The sequence below is a fragment of the Atractosteus spatula genome, chromosome 17 (genome assembly GCF_055471065.1).
Source record: "Atractosteus spatula isolate fAtrSpa1 chromosome 17, fAtrSpa1.hap1, whole genome shotgun sequence".
In the NCBI taxonomy this organism is placed as follows: Eukaryota; Metazoa; Chordata; class Actinopteri; order Semionotiformes; family Lepisosteidae; genus Atractosteus; species Atractosteus spatula.
In genome coordinates this window covers 17299019-17317291 of record NC_142722.1, presented here as the reverse complement: position 1 = coordinate 17317291, position 18273 = coordinate 17299019, and the positions used below count along the sequence as shown (strand labels likewise).

General features: G+C 46.9%; 2 protein-coding genes and 1 long non-coding RNA gene across 9 annotated transcripts; 1 reads left to right on the top strand and 2 right to left on the bottom strand.

The window, feature by feature from the left end:
* Window positions 1–994: 994 nt before the first annotated feature.
* LOC148819254 (ATPase MORC2A-like) lies at window positions 995–12834 on the bottom strand. Of its 7 annotated transcripts, none has more exons than XM_088935349.1 (7): window positions 11852–12834; window positions 8894–9182; window positions 6490–6550; window positions 5489–5626; window positions 4423–4599; window positions 3233–3326; window positions 995–2910 (listed from the first exon to the last, which is right to left on the bottom strand). In XM_088935349.1, exons 5-7 carry the CDS (start codon window positions 4566–4568, stop codon window positions 2575–2577), a joined length of 576 nt encoding a protein of 191 aa, XP_088791475.1. In that variant the 5' UTR covers window positions 4569–4599; window positions 5489–5626; window positions 6490–6550; window positions 8894–9182; window positions 11852–12834; the 3' UTR covers window positions 995–2574. The 7 variants fall into 7 exon arrangements, with proteins under 7 accessions (XP_088791475.1, XP_088791476.1, XP_088791474.1 ...); XM_088935350.1 differs by having other exon boundaries at window positions 8894–9006; XM_088935348.1 differs by lacking the exon at window positions 8894–9182 and adding an exon at window positions 8739–8843.
* Window positions 12835–14297: 1463 nt separating this feature from the next.
* LOC148819253 (uncharacterized) lies at window positions 14298–15728 on the bottom strand. Its single transcript, XR_016094340.1, has 3 exons — window positions 15682–15728; window positions 15408–15442; window positions 14298–14318 (listed from the first exon to the last, which is right to left on the bottom strand). It is a non-coding gene; the product is annotated as an uncharacterized LOC148819253 (long non-coding RNA).
* A 514-nt stretch (window positions 15729–16242) lies between these two features.
* Window positions 16243–17492, top strand: LOC148819252 (apelin receptor A-like). The gene is made up of 2 exons (XM_088935474.1): window positions 16243–16276; window positions 16942–17492. The coding sequence occupies exons 1-2, from the start codon at window positions 16243–16245 to the stop codon at window positions 17490–17492; spliced, it is 585 nt and encodes a 194-aa protein (XP_088791600.1).
* Window positions 17493–18273: the final 781 nt, after the last annotated feature.

Sequence of the window (18273 nt, the reverse complement as noted above, 5' to 3'; positions counted from 1 at the left end):
AACTGATTCTCCCTCCTTAGAGTTTTTAGGTTTAGGGTTTTAACTTTTACAGCTCAGTGTTTCCAATAATCTGTCCATCACAGTATCTCAAAAAAATCAATCCACCATTTTTAATAAACCACTTATTTCTTCTTTAACATTGTTAAAATAATTCTAAAAAAAACAAAACCTGTTGTTTCAGAGAAGGCAGAGGATCAGAAAAAATTGTATACTGAACTGTACGCACATTAGCCTGTTTCTGGGTAATCTGAAATTGAAATGATCCTCCTTCAATGTGTTGAACACAACCATGAGTTGGAATTTGGTGTATTAATCAGATTGGACTGAAATAAAAACATTATACTGATAATCCAGTAAACACTTTGGCTTGAGGGCATCCCTGTGGAGGTAGCCCACACTTTTGGTTGATAAACTGTATTTCTTTTGAAGGTGTTGAACTGTCCTCTCAACATGAACATGGACAGTTAACAGATCCCAGCAGGCAGACTGTTCAGGCTGCAAATCACAGAACCCAAGAAACGTATATGGGTCAATCAGGCTGGATTACAACGGTTAACAGGCTGTAATCAAAACTGAGAACAGGCAACAACAAAGATGGACTGTTAACACTAGTTATACAGTTTACACTTTACAGATAGTATTATTTCCTGACCTATTCATATACATGCTCTAATCTTGTTAAGGGAACAATTGTGGCACTATTTCTTGTGCCTTTAACAGACCCCAAAAGAGCAAAATCTGATCCTGCTGGGCTCAAACGTAGCTAGAAAAACTATAATTTAAAGCTGGGAAACTAACAATGATCCTTTCATCTGCAAGTGGATTTATAGCACAAAACTGTGTAGAAGTTTCCTGTATTAAACCCAGACTTCAATCCACCTGTTCACAGACATTTCCCCATCTAGATCGAAGGCTGCTTTCCGCAGTGAGGAGTAAAAGCTTCTGACAAACGGAAAACAGCAGTCAAAAAACCAGCGGGAAATTGCACCCTGCATTTAGTTAAAAGTTTGGATTTAATTTGGAGAACAGGTGACTGCATCAAGAATAAAAATCAGAGTACAGATGGTATTTCACAAGACGACAGCCTCAAAGAAACCCTGTTATCTTATGCACATCATCACAGTAGACTATGATGGCTAACATCCTTGAAATCAGCTACAGTTGGAAAAAATCCAGAATGATTAGTTCGCAGTTATTACCTGCTCTGTTTTTGTATGGCTATTTAAAAACCCTGTGGTATATACAAAGCAGTCTTACCTTACTTTGAAAATCTGTTTTTTTAACAGCAGATGCAACAATGGGAGTGCGATAGTGACTTTCTGACAATGGTCATTACTGGTTTAGCTTTAGTCTGAGCAAGACCTGACGTGAAGTTGTCACAGACAACAACAAACAGTCCAAAGAAAGCTTACGTTATTTTAGGTAAAATGTAGAAATTTTGAACTGTGATAACTAAAAATTAGGAATTTAAAAACCGTGGGGAAGGTGATGCGCTTTTCATAAACAGTCGTCCAACAGAAATATGTTAACAGACTGGAGCTCAGCTGTAAAAGTCACATTTTCCCTGGGTCCAGGAGAACACCACAGCCATCCAGGCAAGGTATCTTAGTTTCTTTGGAAGCAGAAGACGGTTCTCCCAGCTCAGCTCAATCTCCGTAGGCTACTTTGGTCCACAACCAAACAGCATCCTCCAGCCTCCTCTGCCCTTTCAATTGGCTGTCCTTAAAAGTTGAATGCAGTGTAGTTTTTGTTACCTTGGTACAATTAATGCCATTTAGCGTTATTCCTCCATCCCCGCTTAGCCACAGATTAGCGAAAGCAGATTCGCTTTCAGGCTCGGGGTGGGTTGGTGAGCACTGCCCACACAGGGAGGGTGGTGCCAGCCCTGTTCCCTGCAGGAGAGAGCTTCTGCAAAAAAAAAAGCAGTCTTTCTGCTCCTTTGCTTCCAAAGTGCTGCTGCAACCAGCCACTGACCCACCACTGCGATGCCCCCTTCTCCTGGACCCTCCAGTGCCACTGCCCACAAACGCCTTGGTCTCTAGGAATGCAGAACAATGTAAGAGAAGAACAGACGACTCCAGGAAGTGGAACAGGGTGAACGGGCCCAAGCCAGCTATGCTGTCTGTGATCAGTCCCTTTGGCTGACGTAAGAAGTAGGCGTCTCTTAATCTCCCTTAGTAAGCAGATCTTCAATGTAGGCGTCCAGCTCATCATCCGTGTTGATATCGATGTCCCGCAAGGTAGAGGATTAAATTAAGCCAAAGCTGTGGTGCCTGCTATTCGGCACAATGCAGCCAAAAATTATAGCGGAACTGCTGAAAATCTACATTTGAATTCGTAATGTGAAGTGAAAAGAGTCACTTCCAAACAAAAGTATCGGATCTGACAGTCAAGAGTACAGTCTGGTGCGTCTCGTAAAGGGAGAAAATACCCTTTAGGGATTTCAGAAACGTGTGCTTGCTAACAACATTCGATGAACAAAGAAAATAAAACTATTATTTACTTTAAAAGCAGTAGCATTTGCCCCAGCAAGGTAATTCAGCTGGACAGCCTGAAAGATATATCCAAGGTGCTTCACGCCAACTGAATAGGTCTAAACCTTGGATACAGTGGGTGCCACTTTCCCAGCAGTGGCCTGATAATTCTTACGAGCTGTCCCCTGTCCAGGCAGCGAGTGAACAGCGCGTGGGAGCCCAGCCCTGGCTGCAGCGCTGCTCTCACCTCCTGCACTTTCTGCAGCAGAGCCACGATGTTGCTGCGCAGTTTCTGCAGCTTCTCCTCCGTCTCGCGGAGCCTGGCTTCGGCGCTGTTGCTCTTCTCCACCACGGCCCGGGCCCGCGCGTCTGCGTGGCTCTGGTAGGAATTGCACAGCGTCTGCAGCCCCAGCTCGTACTGCTGGAAATACTCCTTCTGTGGAGGCAGGGCACGGCGCAGGCGTCAGCCCAGCTGCCCCACCCGAGACCGTCGCGTATTAAGATATAATATCTAACTTATGCTTACAATTTCCTCACAAACACAAATATTTATGTGTTAAATTCAACTTTCTAGAGTTTTCATATTTAGAATATGTAAGAAGGTGTAATAACCGCTAGTCAATTATATAACCAACAATGCTGTCTTCCAGTGTTCCCTGGTGAACCCTGGACGTCCCCCCATGCCCTGTTGATGAATGGTTATCTAACGGCAGCCTCGTGTCAGCAGGCTCTCTGCTCAATCCCAGAGTGCTCCCTACCATTGGGAAAGCCACCAGCTCCTCTGCAGTCATGGTGTTGACATCATCCTTAGGGATCTGGAAATCCGGAGGGAAAAAGTACCGTAGCAACATCCTGGAAGGATTAAGGCAAAGGGAAATATGTTACAGAATTGTGTCTGCAACCATAAGAATCTTTAAAGTACAGGAAAGATATTAATATGCTATGGAGAAGACTGAAGGAAAAGTACATAAACACTTGGTTCTCCGAACTTGGAATAATCAGAGCACTTTTCACTAGTCCATTGAAAAAATGTGGATTACCTGAGAACACGAGTCCCCAGTGGTCTCATTTGTAGGTGTATGAAATACCAAGGCTTCACAGAACAGTCTGCAGGGTAACTGTGTTTGAAGAGGCGAACTAACTTTGCAATCGCCCTGTACATCTCTATATATACGGGAGCCAGACACTCCTGCACAGCTGAACCGGTACAGAGAGATGCTCCGAGTGCAGACGATTCAGGCGTCGTGGTGAGGCGGAGAAGAATCTCTCCGCGGATCAGCGCCTCCAGCGATGGGAAGCTGCAAGCCGGCGGTGATGTTAGTCAGGGAGGCAATGTGCACTAGCCCTCTCCCTTAAGGCCCTGTGCCTCGTGCCACAAGGTGGCCCGCTCGAGGGACGAGCGCGTCAGAGGAACAAGCGTGTCCTTCCTCATGGGTCCTGCACAGTGCAGAAATTACTACTGGCACTTCCAAATCGGATGGGGATAAAAGGAATAAAAAACCGCTGAAGGGGCAGCATGGTTATCATTCTTTCAAGTAGGGTGCTACAACAGCATGCTTAGGCTGCAATGGAACAAGTAAAGAATGGAATAAACCTTTACTTGTTCCGTGGTTATCATTAGCATTGCTGCCCCGGTTTAATTCCTACAGTGCTGTCTGCGTGGAGTTTGTATGTTCTCCCAGTGTTTGCATGGTTTTCCTCCCGCAGTCCAGAGACATACTGGTAGGTCAACTGGCCCTGGTGTGAGTGTGTGTCTGTGTGTGTCCTGCGATGGACTGGGTCCAGACTGTACCCTACCTTTTGCCTGCTGCCTGCCAAAATAGGCCCCAGCTGCCCTGTGACCCTGATGATAAAGTGGTTAGAAAAGGGGAGGATGCCACAGAGGTCCGGAAGCCCCAGGATCGGTCGGATACCCTCTCCGCAGCCTGTTACTCAGCCCCTGGCCTACCTCATCCTCACAACCAGGCTCTCGATGACTTCCCGGCTGGCCGTGGGCTGGGTGGTGTCGGGCTCCATTCGGGTGGGGGCTCCTTCCTCCTTCTCCATGTCCTCCAAGGTGTTGGGACTCTGGGACTCGGGCGTTGGAGGACGCATCAGCCGCACATCATCACTGCCCTTCAGCACCCTGCCAGCAAGACCGTGAGAAGGGCAGCAGCATCACGGACAACATCCCTGGGCTCTGGAGGACTGGTAACCACTTCTTTTCTTTGGCTATTTCATACCCCGCTTTGGAAGGCAGGCAGCTCAAGTACATTCAAGACAGTTGTGCTGTTGCTGCCGCCAAGACACGTTCCGTTTTATTGAAAATTGTCTGTCCACCAATTGCACCTTGCCTTAGACAATTCCTAGTGAGCAGGCTCAGGGTTGCCGATCAACGCCTGGCGAGCAGGATCAGCTAGATCAGCGTTGCCTATCCTCAGGATCGTGGTTGCATATCTAGCCTCAACATGGCAGCATGTTTAAATCACTTTTCACGTACAGCTCATCTGTACACCACAGAAAACTAGAATATCAGGTTATTCTAAAACCTTTCCAACTGGATTAGTAATTGTTATGGACATATTACAGAAAGCACTGTGTTGCTTACATTACCCTTGTCAAAAAGACCTTGATTAATGTAACCAGCATGACTATTTTATAGAAATGGAAAGAATTCAATTATTCAAAGAAGCTCTTGCCCAAATGTGCAAAAAGGTCAAAGAAAGTGTGCCATGAGAATAAACTCCACACCATTGCCTGCTGCTTCTATTTGTGTGAAGTGACAATGCATTGCTTTGTGTGCGTGGCCTCCAAAACGTTCCGCAGCAGGGTTCAAATATTTCAGGGTTAACCTCGGAACAGGTCATTTTTTACCATTTCCCCTACTGTGAACCAGTGCTCTGCAGAAAAACCTTGAAGAAATCCCTGAAATCGGAGATGGCAATCCGACACCGTTATCCGTCTACCTGCTGGTTTACTCCAACCATATTGTAAGGAACTCGGGAAAGCCTTCCCGAAGGGAAAAGGATACTTACCACCTGCTACGAGGGGTGATGGCAGTGGGCACGTAGTCAAACTTCACTTTCCAGAGAACGCCCTGCTTGCCAGCTTGCACAGACGAGACGCGGCCGGTGAACCACTCCTTGTTCACCTTCACTTCCACTAGTAAGCCTCTATCAGCAGACAAAGGGGACACTGTAGGCGGCCTGAAAGAGCGACCCTGCAATGACTCGCGCCCTTCACCTCTGCGAGCACAATCACGCACGGTCCAAACGAGGATGCCGCAGTGGAGGCAGAATTCTTATATTACAGTACACCCTCAGCTCAGTGGGCTAATAAATGAGAAGAGGTGTCTGTTATTGCCAAATGTCTGCTTAATCATGAATGTTTTTTTTTCATTTTTTTCTCAAAATATGCTATGACAAAAAATACATATACAACACGCAACTAACACCCGTGTAAGCAACTGATGTAGAAGGGCTTTTATTTAACTAGGCTCTGTGTGCCCCTTTGCTGTATTCTAATCCCTCATTGTAGCTTGTGTAATTCTGCTTTTCCTCTCATTGTTTTTCTGTAAAGCGCTTTGACAAGCCAATTGTAAGGGAGTGATATAAAATAAAGTTTATTATTGTCATTAGGGCTCCATTGGTATTCCTGAATTTTAAATCTATGTAGTATTTATTTTTACCTTGTTTTATTATGTATGCATCTTACAGATTATTTTTTTACATGGTTAGCATTATTTTAGAATTTACTTTTTAAAACGTACGAGTATTAAAAAAAATTGTTAAAGCATCTGAAACACAAACAAGACCCACCATGAGCAATTTGCCCACCCTTTACCTGCTCCATTGCCATTCATGGCTTTTAAATCTATTTAAAAGTATGCTGTACAAGAACATGTTACACTATCTAATGTTCAGTTAAAGCAAAGGTTTACTGGTCTGAGTCACTCTGGCCAGGCTCTCCCACTGGCTGGGCTGCAGTGTCTTAACATTCCTCCTGTGGATTCCTACAGCTCTCTAGAGCTGCTCACCTTTCTTTGCTGCCTTGAGATCCACTCCTGCTTCTTCTTCCTCTTCATTGCTGTCCGTGATCTGCCAACACAAGAGACAAGCCTGGCATTAAGCACAGCAGGGTCTGGCTCTGGAAATGAAACCACTAGCTGATGTCTCAAACGCCAGAGCAAATCTTTCCCCACCGTAGCCCCAGAGCCTCCAGGTTTCCACTCCAGATGAGCTCTCCAGCTGCTTAACTGAACCCTAAGTGAAGGTAATAATTTGGTTCATCAGATCCTGTCGACTACGAGGAGAGGAGGGCTAAAAAATGCCTTTAAATGCACTCCAAATGGGTACAGGTTTCAAGTTACTTTTGTTTTTGTTCTTACCATCTTCCGACGTTCAAGAACAGAAATGCATCAAAAGCTTCAATTAGTTTAAACTTCAGGTTCAATTAAATAACCAAGAGCTCAGAGCTCGGATAGGACACCGCGTGCTAGAGAAAGCGAAAGCTGGCGTTCTCTCACCAGCACAAAGAATTCATCAAATTCTTTATCTAAATACACCACAATCTGGATACTCAGATGTATGAATACCAAGAACCTTTATCATATCTAGATAATTTATCAGGGCGCCGGATGCATGTGTAGTGCCGGATGTGTAGTATTTGGGATGTTTTGCTCCCCAAAACAATTGCCACAGCCAACTAGATCTTTTCTTTCTGGCTTTATGTTTTTTTTACTGCTGTATAGTACATCATTTTGGCAAAAGGCAGTGGTTCATCATAAGGAGTCATCATCACAAAGGAAAATTTGCGAAGCAAAGCTATAAAATGTCATCACCTCTAGACACGGAAAGTGTCAGGTGCACCAAGCTGTAACAGAAATGTTTTAGCTACCGACATCATTGCCAATCTTGGCTAAAAAACTGCGATAGCGCGTCCACGTTTCCAGTATCGCATGACGTCAGCTTGAGACCCACAGAACTGCAGAATTGCGGGCCTTGCCTGCCAGAGAGAGGGCTGCAGGACGAGCCACACGCCAGGCTCTGCTGCAGCGACTGAGACCAGACACTGCCGCCTGTCTGTGCTGGGGGAAGGAGGCTACCGCCTAGAGGGCTTTTCGGAACCGCGCCCCGTCGGGGGATCAGCGTACCTCCACCACCACACTGCTCTGGGCTCTCCGAGCGCTTGGCTCGGCCGCTGCTCTGAACACCTGGGGCGCAATTGCAGCCGCCAGCCTGTTTTTGCCAGAGCTTGGCCTTTTCTCTTCTTCCTCCTCCTCCTCCTCCTCCGTGCTCTCAGCAGGAGGGAGTGTCCTCCGTCTGGAGCCAGGCATCTGCTTCCCAGCGCTCTGCAGATTCAAGGACAGCACATCGCACGTGACTCCGGAGAAGGGGCAGTCCAGTACAACACCCGCCACCAGAACAGACAGGGGAGCTTAGGGATGTGCAGAAACCTCAGGCCCTCACCTTCCCCACGTTGATATAATATTATCATTATTCAAGGTCCAACTGCGACGCCTTTAACATTTCCATTGGTTAAGCACACCGCGCTGCAGGAAAGTCCATCGTTCAGATGAGATATTAAGCAGACATCCCGACGAGCTGGTCATTAAAGATGCAGAGGCACTGTGCTTAAAAGCAGGGATGCTACCCGTGATGTCCTAGCTAAATTTCACTCTGGCTTTCAACCATTTCCATAAATCCATCAGAATGAACAGTGAAACACACCTCAAAAGACACAGGTGAAAACTAAGCAAAAGTCCAGTTAAAACCAAACAACGACTGGGCTCCTTTGCCCAAAGTCTGTCATCTTGTGTTCTTAATTTAGTCTTTAGTCTTAAAACACCCCCTTAATGCCACAGAAGGGAGTTCTCATATCTCTACCTGATCTGCCGCATAGTGTTGAAAAAGGGCGAGAGGAATCACCCAAGAAGGTGCAGCACTTCAGTGGGTGATAAAGTGGGTTTCCTGGAAACATGTAAATCGCTATATAAATGCAATTATTGCTACTATCCATGCAGTCCTTCTCTCTGTTTGTAAATGTACCCAATTTCCCCAGCCTTTGTGATGCACAGGGTTTATTTTAGTTCAAAGGAATCCTGGGTCGTGGTTGTTTGCCTGTTGGCCACAGGGGGGCGCGTGTCTGCGGAGCAAGGGGGTGTGAGCAGAGTCGGGGAAGAGCGCAGTACACTCCCTCCACCACCACGCTGCCCTCCGCTGTCTGCGCCCTGAGCTCCGTCACTCTCCCACTCTTCTGATTCACCGCAGGTGCCGAGCCGGTCACCTTCGTCTTCTTGGGCTGCGGCTCCTCCTCCTCCTCGCTGTTCTCTGCCTGGGGGGGGCCTCTCTTGCGCTGGCTCCCTGCGGGCGTTGCCTGCTTTGCTGTGCTCTGTGCGGCGGAGGGAGAAGAGGGGAGAAGGGCTCATTCAAGGCTCATACCTCTTTGCTCGGGAGCCGACAGCAGCTGGCCGTCAGCGGGAACGCTCCCCCTCTGCATGAGCAGGCTCGTACTCAGCTTGTACGCCGCAGTGTGTCAGAGCCGTCACAATCACCTACAACACATACTTCTTACACACCCAAGGAGCACAGATCAGACCACATACTCACCTAGAAATAAAGAACCCCAAAATTATATTGGTGTCCTGTGCTGATTATTCTTTGCCAGGCTTCCCTGCTGCATAGTCAACGTCCCGGTGCCTATCAACCCTTCACCCCCTTGACTGCCTCCCTAAAAAGGACAGCACTTAAGTTTGCCATCATCTGGGAAAAGACTGGAGTTAAGGAGATCGCATTACAGACAGACTTGGGTTCATGAAAAGGATTAGTGTGCACCCCAGCATTGGCCCTACGACTTCTGCGTGGAACAGGAGTAGGTACATTTACTACACGGTCACAAGGAGAGAAGCTGGTAGTAGGCTCAGCCCTAGAAGGCTCGGTGTCAGCCTCAGTCCTAACCTGCACAGCACCTGTAGATTCAGGAGCAGGTTCAAACCTAAGAGGCTCAGAGAACACTTCTGATTCACTACCACAGAGATCCTCATCACTAGCAACATCTAATGACTCAGGGAACACCTCCCGAGTTAATCTTGGAAGCGAAACCTCCTCCAACACTACAAACTCTGGCGGAGACTCTGAAAGGGTACTAACAGACGTTCCTGTGGGGGACTGGTTTCTAACACACCTGGGGGCTGGGACAGGGCCCACACATGGCCTTAAATTAACCCTGTGTACCCGCTTTATAGGACCACCTTCCAATGGTTCCACTGTGTGTGTCGTACCCTGCACCTCTACCACCCTATACACAGTAGGTCCCCAAGCATCCTGTATCTTATTTCTGCCCAACGGTCTGTGTCTCAGATAAACCAGCTGACCTACACTGACTGGGGGAAAGAACACTTTGTCTTCTTGCAGTGCAACTCTTTCCGCAGCTTTTTGTTCTGCGTACTCTTTAGCTCGGGCATGTGCTTCGTTCAACCGTTCCTGGTGGACCACCAGCCAATCATGTCTTTTATCCAGCACCTCCTCCTGGCCCAGTAACGCATCAACAGGTAAGTGAGGATGCACTCCGTACAGAAGGAAGTAAGGCGAATATCCCGTACTAGCGTGAGGTGTCACATTGTAGGCATAGACTAACTCCGGCAGATGTTCTGGCCAACGGCGCTTCTTCTCAGGAGGCAACGTGCGTAAAAGGTCATGTAGGGTCCTATTGAACCGTTCACAGTGTGGGTTTCCTTGAGGATGGAAAGGACTGGTGCGTGTTTTCTTCACTCCGTAAAGTTTACACAGCTCTGCAACTACCTGACTCTCAAAGGTTTTTCCCTGGTCACGATGCAACCTTTCAGGGCATACAAATTTCATAAACCATTCTTTCAGGAGGACTTTTGCTGTAGTGTCTGCCTTCTGATCACGAGTCGGGAAAGCCTGTGTAAACTTGGTAAACACGTCAGTAACTACCAACACGTTCTCCCGCCCATCAGAGGCTGGCTCGAGGACCGTGTAGTCGACAGCGACAACCTCTAAAGGCCTAGTAGCTATAAATGGTTTGATGGGTGCCTGGATTTTTGGCTGTGGCATTTTGGTCAGGATACACCATTGACACTTCTTGACCCACTGTTCCACATCATTATACATGCCCACCCAAAAGCATCTCTGTCTCAACAGATTCTGAGTGCGTTCAATTCCTTGATGACCCATCTGGTCATGTACACTTTCCAATATTTGATCTTTCATACAATCAGGCAGGAGGAGTTGGAAACATTCACCAACATGAGGATCTTCGATCACCCTGTACAATAGCCCATCAAGCTCTCGCACCCGGTGCCACTGTTTCAACAAAGACAAGGTAGATTTAGGCAACTTTGATCTCTCCTTATTCCCTGGTTTTCTCTACTTATTCCAGAACATCCGGAAAGCACTGAGAGAGGGATCAGCATCTTGAAACCGACGGAGCTCCTTCTTTGTATACCCTGGGAAAGTTTGGGTGTTACTCTGTGACTTGTTCAAGTTATCACAATCCACTCCCGCTTCCAAAACACGGATCTGTCTTATTTTGCAGCATTTCATACCGGCTGCCACCAAATCTGGCTCCAGGGGTGTGCCTCTGCTGACAACATTACAGATAGCCACACAATCATCATATTCGACATCATCAGGGTCAGGTTCAGGCTCCCCTGCAAATGGCTGCCTAGAGAGGGCATCAGCAGCAGTGTTGCAGCGTCCTGGGCGATAGAGATAAATCCCTAACCCCCTCTATGAACTGATCTCGGATAGCTCGCTTCTCATCCGACACTACATCAGGCGATACCTTTAACACAGCGCCGAGCATGCGAGAGAGAGAATGAGAGTAATTGCAAAGATCTTCCCCCTCCCTTTGCTTACAGCCATAAAAGGCTTGCAACAGTTGGGAAACACTGCGCTTCTCCCTGAAAGCATGTCTGAGGTAACTGAATATATCACTGACCTGTCTAGATTCACCACCCATACGTAAACGTACTTCTTCTAGGGCCGGACCCTTCAACAATGATAACACAAGGTCATACTGCTCAGCAGGAGTCTGTTCCCTGGCTCTGATTACTCGTTCAACTTCTTCGATAAACTCGTCAACGGAGCAACCATCTTTAGTTATATCACCACTAAAAGGCTGTACATTACGTTCTCTAGGTACATACACATATGAACGTTTTGGTTCAGGACCCAGTGCAGCAATAGTGGCCATGGCTTGGTCATATTTTCTAACTAGGTCTTCTACTTGAGACCTCAAGTCATGGAGGTTGTCACCATTACCATTCTCCGTAACTACACGACCATCAACTGCTGCACCATCATCCCTGTCATCACCTGACATTTTGGGAACTGTTCACAAACACAGTCTCTGTGCAAACATCAATCTTGGAATACCACAGTTCAGCAGATGAGTCTGAAGAGACAAGAAGACGTCCTCCACTGGCCGTTGGTGTCGTCTGGTTCCCAGCACACTGGCCACTGGACCTCTGGACCTGGCCTTCTCCGTCCGTTATCAGCCTCCTTGGACAGCTGTCTTCACCACTACCGTATTTTATGCACCACCGCTTTACTGTGAGAGTCAGAACCCCCAGACTATCAGAAACCCCACTCCTGGTACCAAAATTGTGTAGCCTGGCAAAGAATAATCAGCACAGGACACCAATATAATTTTGGGGTTCTTTATTTCTAGGTGAGTATGTGGTCTGATCTGTTCTTAGTTTAAAAAACAAAAATAAAATAACAAAAGAAATGACATATAACAATATTTTTATATACACAAAATACGGCAGTGGTTCTTTCACGCAGAGGGGAAAACAAAGAAAACATGTTTAGTTTTACAGTTTTTTACATTCCATCTGACCATTACAGAAACGCATCTACACTGAACAACAAAAAAATAAATAAATTACATCACAGTTGAAGTTCAAACAACTCACCACGCAGCGCGGGCAGAAATAAGCCGCTCCCAGGCTGCGCGGGTCACCTCTCAGCCCTCCCTGAGAACTACATTACGACCATAATTAGTATCATACTTACAATTGCGTACACTTAACAAACGGTGCTAAACATAAATCTCTGTAAAGAACGAAGGAACAGAAAATACAAGGAGCATGTGAAACCCATTACTTACAAATCAATAAACAGATATCCCCAGCCCGAGTAGTTGTCTAAAAACTGGCTACCGCCTCAGTGTACTCCGTTAAAATCTAATATCCATCTCGCTACTCTTGTCTCAATCCTATGAAGTGCCCCTTTATACTCATTTAGGGGGTAAATAGGGCAACAACACCGTATTTACCGTTACAACTCCCTAGTAATTTCGGGGTCTTTTAACGGTAACTCACTGCTTCTGAGTCCCTACTGCCCATGCGCAGAACGCTGAACTCACCTGACAGGAGCCGCCAGCTAAGAGGTAGCGCCATCTAGTGGATTTGGCATAACAGGCCGCTATTCACCGCTGGGTCACATACAAAATACCGAATATGTCAAAAACAGCTCTGGATAATCGAAACCGCAAAAGCACATCAGATTTACTGAGTGCTCCTTGGGTGTGTAAGAAGTATGTGTTGTAGGTGATTGTGACGGCTCTGACACACTGCGGCGTACAAGCTGAGTACGAGCCTGCTCATGCAGAGGGGGAGCGTTCCCGCTGACGGCCAGCTGCTGTCGGCTCCCGAGCAAAGAGGTATGAGCCTTGTATGAGCCCTTCTCCCCTCTTCTCCCTCCGCCGCACAGAGCACAGCAAAGCAGGCAACGCCCGCAGGGAGCCAGCGCAAGAGAGCCCCCCCCCCCAGGCAGAGAACAGCGAGGAGGAGGAGCCGCAGCCCAAGAAGACGAAGGTGACCGGCTCGGCGCCTGCGGTGAAGCAGAAGAGTGGGAGAGTGACGGAGCTCAGGGCGCAGACAGCGGAGGGCAGCGTGGTGGTGGAGGGAGTGTACTGCGCTCTTCCCCGACTCTGCTCACACCCCCTTGCTCCGCAGACACGCGCCCCCCTGTGGCCAACAGGCAAACAACCACGACCCAGGATTCCTTTGAACTAAAATAAACCCTGTGCATCACAAAGGCTGGGGAAATTGGGTACATTTACAAACAGAGAGAAGGACTGCATGGATAGTAGCAATAATTGCATTTATATAGCGGGTATTTAGGGTGTAAATAGGGCAACAACACCGTATATACCGTTACAACTCCCTAGTAATTTCGGGTTCTTTTAACGGTAACTCACCGCTGGGTCACATGTATAAAGACAACTCAGTCTTTCAATGAACTGACAAAACACAACATTGCAACCGAAAACGAATGCGGCAAACCTCACAAGAGAAATGAGCATGTGGCATGTTTCCACCTATCCCCCCCTTTTCTAACCGATCTATCCAGTACAGGGTCAGAGAGGAGCCGGAGTCTATCCCAGCAAGCAGCGGGTGCAAGACAAGGCACACCCTGGACAGGTCGCCAGTCCATCACAGGACACTCACACACACTCATGCCAAGCGACAATTCTCCCAGAATCCAATGAATCCACCAGCATGTCTTTGGACTGTGGGAGGAAAATGGAGCACCCAGAGGAAACCCACGTGCTATGAGGCATCAATACTAAAAACTGCGTCACTGGGATATCCATGACATATTTGAATATGGAACAAGTAAAGGTTTATTTGCTGACGCAGCTACTTACTTGAACATATTTGTATATGTGCAGATTTTCATACAATTAACATCCATTATGAATGCTGACAGGTAACTGTTTTACACACAAACAGAGGATTAAATCCACAGCAAGGCTTGTACTCACTGGGGTCCATTCCAGTCCCATCGTCAAGGAAACACAGCATGAACCCACCACGCAGCTCCGGCTTCTTCTCTGGAGAGGAGAGGACAGAAAGTGGGCCAGAGAGATAACACCGCCCTGCTCTACAGAGACAGACACTTACTCCTGACAGCATGAGGAGCTTACGGATGAGGCTTACCCACTTTTGACATACACGTACCGAAAATGACCTACGATTCTGGCCTTTTATGTGAACTTGCTTGTTTTAGCCAGTTCAGCTACTCAGAAGGTGAGCACCTAGCAATTTAAAATACGTTACCCACTTTCGAAAACTCGTAAGATAGATGCATTAAGACTTGCAAATTAAATATTTTCATAAAATTAGAGCTATGAACCCTCTGCCTCATTTGGAAACGGGGATGAATCTCTCCAAACGTGATTAACTGGAGCAATATATACAGAACAAAAGTCAACAGGTGACTTCAAAGTCAGTTTAAAATAAAACATAGAAGCACCCCACAATCTGGCCAGAACAATAAAACGATTGGCAAGAGCAAAATTGGATTTAAAATCCATTGAGAGTGAGAGTGAGAGTTTTAATTTGCTAAGGTATGCACAGCAAAAACATAAACCTACCAAATTGCTAAGGTTCAAGACTGTGAGCCGCTGAGCTTTATATTTCTAAATTAACCTGATGAAATGAGGCATGAAGAAGATGGTGACAGCAACAGGCGATTCCACATTACAAACAGATGGAGGCTTATGTCCTGACAACATACTTTCCATTTATTAGTCAGAACCCTTCCTACTGCTTGCTAAGATAAGTGGCCACAAACTTAAAAGAGGCATAGAAGAAACTTTTTTTCGAAATATTTTCGACAAAAAATCTGCAAATACGGTTTTCGCTCTCAGGGCTCCTGTACTTCTGCAGCTGTTCCCTTTGCTGAGAGCTCTTTCATGAACACATCACATTACTCTGCTCTTTCTGCAAGCAGCGGCGGTCCTCATAATAACTACAGCACAGCCAGCGCCTGAGGAAACATAAAAACACCAAAACACCTTCCTCTCGGTTCAGATCACAAGTCAGAGTAACCGCCATACTCAGCTGTCAGACAAACAGACCATACTGTTTGAAGACACAGTACCAGAAACAGATGGTTGAGCGCAGTATGTGAAAACTACCTGTGTAGATGTCTATTCTTTTAGCATCCGCATCCCTGCAAAGACAAAACAACATTAGATATGCTCTGTGGGAAGTGGAAGAGGCAGCAGATAGATATTCTGTGGTTACAAATGACAGTTTCTGCACTACCTCAACTGATTTATGAACGGAACTAAACTTAACTAAGCTTAACATACCAACCTTCCCTTTGAGAACCTTGCGCTAAGCTGAACATCTACACAAACAGCGAGCCAGGATGAAAGGAAGAAAGCAGGCTAGAAAGAGGATTTGTACCTTGCGTTGTTCACAAGCTCAGCTAGGGCTCCAAACAGGAACTCGTGAGTGGTCCTGAAAGAGTGAAAAGAAATGACTGACTCAAATTATGCGACAACGATACTGAGTTTTTTAAAATAATAACTTGTCTTAGATAGATAGATACTTTATTGATCCCGTGAGGGAAATTGCAGTGCAACAGCAGCTTAACACACACAACACAGCCACAGTGTAACGAAATATATAATAATAGTACAATACATACAATACAGTACAAGAGTTACTCACAGTCCGGACGCACAAGAACAAACTAGAACAGAACAGTACACAGAAAATCGTATCACACATATGAATATAAATATAGATGTAACTATAGATATAAATATAAATGTATTGCACAGGTCCCTGGCATATATTGCACAAAAAGTGGTTGTAAACGGGAAAAAGAAAAAGAAAAAGAAAGAGAACAGATGTAGCAGTAGATGTGTAGATGCGTTTAGTCCAGAAACAGGTCACTGTCGATGTTGCCTCTGCCAAGACGCAAGGTGGATGCGTTGTACAGTCTTATGGCAGACGGCAAGAATGAATGTTCCACCAAGACTTGGCGGCAAGAACGGCAAGTCTTGGTGGAACAGCAAACTGCATTAGCCGAACAGGGGGCAGCCAAGGTCCACTGTAACTGCACTGACACTGGGGGCTGTGCAGGAGACATCTTGATAGTCCAGACAACCACATGGTCATTTTCGGGACCGTTTATACCAATACAGGACCACAATGCAGTGTGGTCCTGTAGTGGTATAGATAATGTGTAGATAATGGATGGGATACACATTCACTCAGGCAGAGGACGGACCATTTAGAGTTACCCGGTAGCCTCAGACAACATTCCTACATTCCACTACGGAAGGTAACTGGAGCACCTCACTCACTGACTGTACTGACTGTATTGTATGTATTGTATTATTATTGTATCATTCGTTACACTATGCTGTGTTGACTGCATGAAGCTGCTGTTCCACTGCAATTTCCCTCACGGGATCAATAAAGTATCTATCTATCACCTGGAGCTTCCACATGGCCAAGAGAAAAAAACTGTAAATGCTACACGGAGAGCACGTCAAGACAGAATCAAACTCGAGACACTAGAGTCGAGAAGTGCAGTGTGTTCCAGTCCCAAGTCAGCCAAACAGGAAGCCATTCAGCCTGACTGGATCCACAGCAAATTTCAGGTTTTGCCAAAAACGCATAAAACGTGTGAGTGTATGCACCAACCCCCGACAGCTTTAGGACAGGAATTCAGCCACCCGCTGCTCTTAGAAGGAATTAAGGAGAGCAAGACCTCAAAGCGCCAACCACAGACATCACTGAATGTGCTGAATGACTCACATTGTCCAAAAACTCAGAGGTCACCGTTCTACTGCTTCATCGGCAGCACCGTCACCCGCCACTTCAACAACCTCCGCAAGGAGGACCAGAAGAAGCAGCGGCTGCTCAAGATCATCACCACCCTGGTGGCGGTCTTTGCCCTCTGCTGGACCCCCTTCCACGTGCTGAAGAGCCTGGATGCCTTCATCTACCTGAAGGTGCTTCCCCAGACCTGCGCCCTGCTGAGCGTCCTGCTGCACGCCCACCCGTACACCACCTGCCTGGCCTACGTCAACAGCTGCCTCAACCCCTTCCTCTACGCCTTCTTCGACCTGCGCTTCCGCTCGCAGTGCCTGTGCCTGCTCAACCTGAAGAAGGCCATGCACGGCCAGATGAGCTCGCTGTCGTCCACCCTCAGCACGCAGACCCAGAAGTCCGAGGTGCAGTCGCTGGCCACCAAGGTGTAGGGAGCCCCGCTCCTGGGGGCGACAGACTGTGTGCACGGAGCCGGCGCGCAGAAAAAAGCACGCGGTTCCCGGACTGAGATCACCTTCCCCCCATTGTGGGAGAAAGGGACTTTGAAAAACTGAAAACCCGGTCTGTTCGCTGGGCTGTAACACTTGGAAAACCCAATGTGTGGACTTGTTCTGTTATTGGGGTAAGCCCACGCGCTTATACCTGGGCTATGAGGGGTTCCCCCAACAAACAACGCTGGGGCCAGCTGGCTGTGCCTCCAGCCGCTTGCGTTGTACACATTTTTGAAAGAGGTAAATGTGTTTCAAAGACTTATTTTTTTCTGGCTTGCCTTTTTTTTAAAAAGAGTACATGCTGTAAATTGCCGTAAAGAATTCAACCAGGGCTGAATTCTGGACAGGAGGAGTGAGATGAGAGGGAGGTCATAAGTTGTTGGCAGTGAAGTTTCAGCCTGGTCACACTGGGAAAGAAAAATGTACCGAGTGTTTTCCAGGTTTTTTTGTGCTCTGTTGCTGTCGTACTGTTTCCTTAGCACTTGTTTTAAAGAAGAAAGATTGTGCAGCCCAGTCTCCACTTTTGCTAATCTGTGCTAATGAAGGAAAGGGGCCAGGGGCTGGTGAGTGTGATTAGAAGGAAGGTGTTGCAGTTGAATTAACATGTCGGACGACAGAGGTGGTTGGGCAGGCAGATGGCTGTTGCCAAATGTTTTTCTGGGAGGGGGAGCAGAGGTCTAGGAGATGATGGCTACGAATTGACTTGAATGCACTGTTGTTA

Excerpts from the sequence above, each read along its gene's own strand:
- LOC148819254 (XM_088935347.1), bottom strand. The coding sequence starts at position 4,568 with ATGCGTCCTCCAACGCCCGAGTCCCAGAGTCCCAACACCTTGGAGGAC. Across the intron at positions 3,327-4,422 it reads AGCCTGGTTGTGAGGATGAG|GATGTTGCTACGGTACTTTT; the intron begins GTAGGCCAGGGG and ends TAATCCTTCCAG. Across the intron at positions 2,911-3,232 it reads AGCTGGTGGCTTTCCCAATG|AAGGAGTATTTCCAGCAGTA; the intron begins GTAGGGAGCACT and ends CTGCCTCCACAG.
- LOC148819252 (XM_088935474.1), top strand. The coding sequence starts at position 16,243 with ATGAATGTTCCACCAAGACTTGGCGGCAAGAACG. Across the intron at positions 16,277-16,941 it reads AAGACTTGGCGGCAAGAACG|CTTTAGGACAGGAATTCAGC; the intron begins GCAAGTCTTGGT and ends AACCCCCGACAG.